The sequence below is a fragment of the Crocuta crocuta genome, unplaced genomic scaffold, assembly GCF_008692635.1.
Source record: "Crocuta crocuta isolate KB4526 unplaced genomic scaffold, BGI_CrCroc_1.0 scaffold70, whole genome shotgun sequence".
Lineage (NCBI taxonomy): Eukaryota > Metazoa > Chordata > Mammalia > Carnivora > Hyaenidae > Crocuta > Crocuta crocuta.
Window position 1 is genome coordinate 17,158,898 of NW_027528417.1, and position 4,436 is coordinate 17,163,333.

At 47.9% G+C, this 4,436-nt stretch overlaps 1 protein-coding gene across 1 annotated transcript; it reads left to right on the forward strand.

Annotated features, from left to right (window-relative positions):
• The first annotated feature begins 465 nt into the window (after positions 1 to 465).
• LOC144223762 (transmembrane epididymal protein 1A-like) lies at positions 466 to 1,353 on the forward strand. The gene has a single exon (XM_077754575.1). The coding sequence runs from the start codon at positions 466 to 468 to the stop codon at positions 1,351 to 1,353; it is 888 nt and encodes a 295-aa protein (XP_077610701.1).
• The last annotated feature ends 3,083 nt before the right edge of the window (positions 1,354 to 4,436 follow it).

A 4,436-nucleotide genomic window follows, 5' to 3' on the forward strand; every position in this document is an offset into this window, starting at 1 on the left:
AGTTGTTGAGGGATTTAAATGAGGAAGAGGGCATGTGGTAATATGGCTGGCACCAAGAGACAGCCAATATAAGAAAGTCAGCCACCACCCCTCTTTGCTGGAGCCCCTTATTACCTCTTTCCCTCCCCTGTCTTTGTGGAGGAGTGGGGCGGGATTGGAGAGGAGAGAAAAGGTAAACTAGCTCCTACAGTGAGGTGCAGAGGTTGGAATCCCAAGCGTGGCTCATCTAAGTGAGGACAGAGTGAGGTGAAGCACCACGTGTGTAAGAGAGATCCCACCCAGGGAGTGGCTCAGATGCCTCCAGCACAGACGTATGCCTTTCTGTGCGCGAGAGGCAAGGGTGGAGCTGGATCAGGAAGATCTCACCACAGCTTGGAAGCAGCCACACTTGCAAGGAGAGTCCCGTGAAGTTGCTGCTCATCTGCCAGCTCTTGCTCTGCTGGCCCCAACATACACACGGAGATCATGGGTTCCTTTGAGGGACACATGCTGGGGGCGATGTGCCTCCTCATCTTTTCTCTCTACTACTCAGTGATCGTGTCCTTGGCCCTGCTACGGGGACAGAGGTTTCTCAAACCCCCTCTGCCCCCAAGGAAGAAGCGAGGACACAGGTGGTGGCGGCTGGTACCTGTGGAAGGAATGGTGAAGTTGGCTGTCTCTCTGACTGGCATCATAGCCGAATTCTTCTACCCCCCAGGAGTAAACCGGATGATGATAGTAGACTGGGAGGACCCTCGGCGGCCATTCGTGTTCTATGACAACTGGTATCACATCACCATGTATGGGTTTTTCATGCTCAGTGGCGTGGTGGACATTGTGAGCCAGGCGTGTCAGGCACAGCAGAATGTGAAGGTGGAGCGAGCAGCTGAGGCCCTGGCCTTTTGTGCACTGGTTCTGTTGATGGCATGTCACCAGGAGAACAAGGGCATCCTGGAGGCCCGCATGCACCTGCTGTTCGTGGTGCCCGCCTTCCTGGTTACCTTGGTGCTCATCACAGAAGTCTGGGTCCCTGACCAACCCACGCTCTGGGTGCTGAAGACCTGGATGGGGCTGGTGCTTAGCAACTGGATGCTGCAGCTGTCTGTGATGATGTACATTCCTCCCTCCGGGCAGCCCTGGAGGGCAGAAAACCCTGGGGACCTCGCCTTTCTCCACATCTTCTTCTGCTGGCACTTGGGCTTTGGGGCTGTTATGCTGGCCGCTATCTATGGCCTCTGCAGCCTCTGGCACCATCGCTTCTCCTCTCAGAAGGAAGTCCCACATGCCAAGTACCAGCTGTGTCCCAGGAGCTATAGCAGCGAAGAGCTGGAGAAGCTCGGGACAGAGGCCATGCTGCAGGAAGGGGGCGCCTAGGTACAGAATGTGTGCTATGCCCTTTGTCACGAGAGCTTTGAGAGTGCCCACTGTGCGCATAGCACAGAAAATGTCCTGGGATCTACAATGTGGCTTTCTGTCACAGGAGCCACCTTTCTTGTTCCTAAATAAACCTTTCAGCTCCTGGGATTACTTCAGTCTGTTGCTCTGTTCTCTCCAGGTCTGCCTCTTTTCCTGCTTCACTGCCTCACTGTTCTGCATGGAGAACAGTGTGGACTTGTGTGGGGTGAGAACAAGGAGGGGGGCTTTTCTTTCACAGCTTTTGGGATCCGAGAGGAGGAAATGAAAATGAGGAAACAGAGGGAGATGGAGGGCGGCGGGGGACCCGNTAAATGTGTGACAGAGAGGGGGTCTGTCATAATGGTGAGGACTTCTGCTTCTCTTCATTTTTCTGTTTTCTTTACACTAAGCATAGCAGGATGAAGAACTTGTTTCCTTGTTGCTATAGTTGTTTTTAATCTATACTGAATGGGGCTACATCTGCTTTCTGAGGGGGAAGTGGGGAAGGGGTGACAGTCAATTTAGCAGGGGCTCAAGTCTGAGAGAAAGCAGAAAGGGGGAAGGAAGTCCCAAAGGAAACAAGGATGACCAAAATATAATTTTCAGGTGTTCAGGTTTTGCTAGGATGTAAAACCCCACTGTTCCTACAGACTTTCAATAAAGTCTGTGATGCAAGTATATATGTGTCTTGTGAGAGTGATTCTGGAGCAAGAGCAAAGAGAAGGCTCAGATGTCAGCTGGAGCAGAAGGGGAAGAACGGCTATGAGATGCGGGGTGCAAATGCGCTCAGTGGTTCCGAAGATGCAGAACTTGGAGCGGAGAGAAAACAGAAAATGCCAGCCCCTGGAATTTGCAGAAATTTCTAGCCAGTCTTTGAGCTTCTCCCAGAATGAGGAGAGAAGGTACTAGTAAATCCATTTACTCAGTGAGACATATGAAAGCAAATTTTATAAAAATACTTGTCTCTGGAAGGGGGAAAAATAGTTACAAACTGAGAGGGAGGGAAGTAAACCATAAGAGACTCTTAAACACGGAGAACAAACTGAGGGTGGATGGGGGGAGAGGCCGGGGAGAGGGGAAAATGGGTGATGGGCACTGAGGAGGACACTTGTTAGGATGAGCCCTGGGTGTTGTATTTAAGCAATGAATCATAGGAATCTACCCCCAAAACCAAGAGCACACTGTACACACTGTCTGTTAGCCAATTTGACAATAAATTATATTTTAAAAATAAATAAAATATAAATAAATAAACATTAAAAAAAAAAAACTTATCCCTGGGTGCAATGAGAAAGCCGCTGCTTCTGCTAGCATGAGTCTGCATATGTGAGCCGGATAAATCCCGCATCTGGCAATGTGAAGAGGCAGGAAGAATAGATGGAGGGCTGGACGTAGACGTGGGGCAATGACCATAGAGAAAGCTCCCTCTCATGAAGCAGCTTCGGCGATGCCACCTCTCGTGCAGTTAGAAGCACTGTCCTCAGAGACTGAAAAGCTGTAAGAAGCATAGAGAGGTGTTTGCATTTGCAAGATGGAAGACAGGCTGCACGTTGTCATCTGAAATGTCACCAGACACTCCCTAAAGAGATCATGTGCCGGAGCATGGAAAAGAGGCTCTAGAAACTCCAGGATGAGAGCTTAAGGCAGGGAAGGGAGCAAGCGAAGGGTTTGGCAACTCACCCTGGCAGGGCTCAGAGGGGAGGAACACTCTTGACCTAGAGGAAGAGAAATGTGTCCTGCAGCAGCTGGACTCAGGTCAGCCTCCAGTCCCTTCCCAGCCAAGCAGGAACCAACCTAAAGAGAGGCCAACACCTTTCCTTCTGCCCCTTCCCTAAGAATCACAGAAGCAGAGCCACATTTACCCTGAAGCCAAGCTATTAAAACTTAAGCTTCAGAGCCCCTCACTTTACATCTCCAAACATAAAGCCCTGGGAGGGGCCACAGCAAGGTGTTAATATGATTGCACATATCACTGAAAAATTGCAAATGTAAGGTCTTTCTTTCTCTTCTTCTTCTTCTTAATGTTTATTTTTGAGAGAGAGAGACATACAGAGTGCAAGCAGGGGAGGGGCAGAGAGAGGGAGACACAGGATCCAAAGTAAGATCCAGGCTCTGAGCTGTCAGAACAGAGCCCAACGTGGGGCTTGAACTCACAAGCTGTGAGATCATGACCTGAGCTGAAGTCAGATGCTTAATCAACTGAGCCACTCAAGCACCCCTGTATTTTTCTTTTCTAAAGAATTTATGTCAACTGTGTTTGTTGTTACTTTGGAGACCTTCCAAAATAATAATAGTAACTTCATTTTATTTTTTAAAATTTTTTAAAGTTTTTGTTTATTTACTTTGAGAGAGAGACAGAGAGACAGAGAGTGTGTGTGTGTGTGTTTGTGTGCATGTGTATTCATGTGTGGAGAAGGGAGAGAGAGAGGGAGAGAAATCCCAATCAGGCTCCTGGCTGTCAGTGCACAGCTGGATGTAGGGCTATGAACAGTGAGATCATAACCTGAGCCAAAATCAAGGGTCAGATGCTTAACGGAGTGAGCCACCCAGGCACGCCAATAGTAACCATTTTACTTTATTTTTTTATTTTATTTTCTTTAACATTTATTTTTGAGACACAGAGAGAGATGGAACGTGAGCAGGGGAGGGGTAGAGAAAGAGAAAGAGAGAGACACACAGAATCTGAAGCAGGCTCCAGGCTCCGAGGCAAGCCATCAGCACAGAGCCCAATGCAGGGCTTGAACCCATGAACTATGATATCATGACCTGAGCCAAAGTCCAACGCTCAACCTACTGAGCCACCCAGGCGCCTCATAACTTCATTTTAAAAGAACTTCATCATTATAGGTTCTGACTGCATTGTGACTATGACTGTATAGTGCTATATGGCCTTTTTCTCTTGCCTGTTCCTTCTTGAGAAAGATAGTGGTGTGTGTACAGGTAGGTGACATTTATTTTTAAAGATTCAAATAATGTTTAGAGAGCTTTTTAAATTATATATGTTGTACATTTTAAACGTCTTACAATATAGCAAAAAGTATTTTAAAGTATTTTGAAATCTA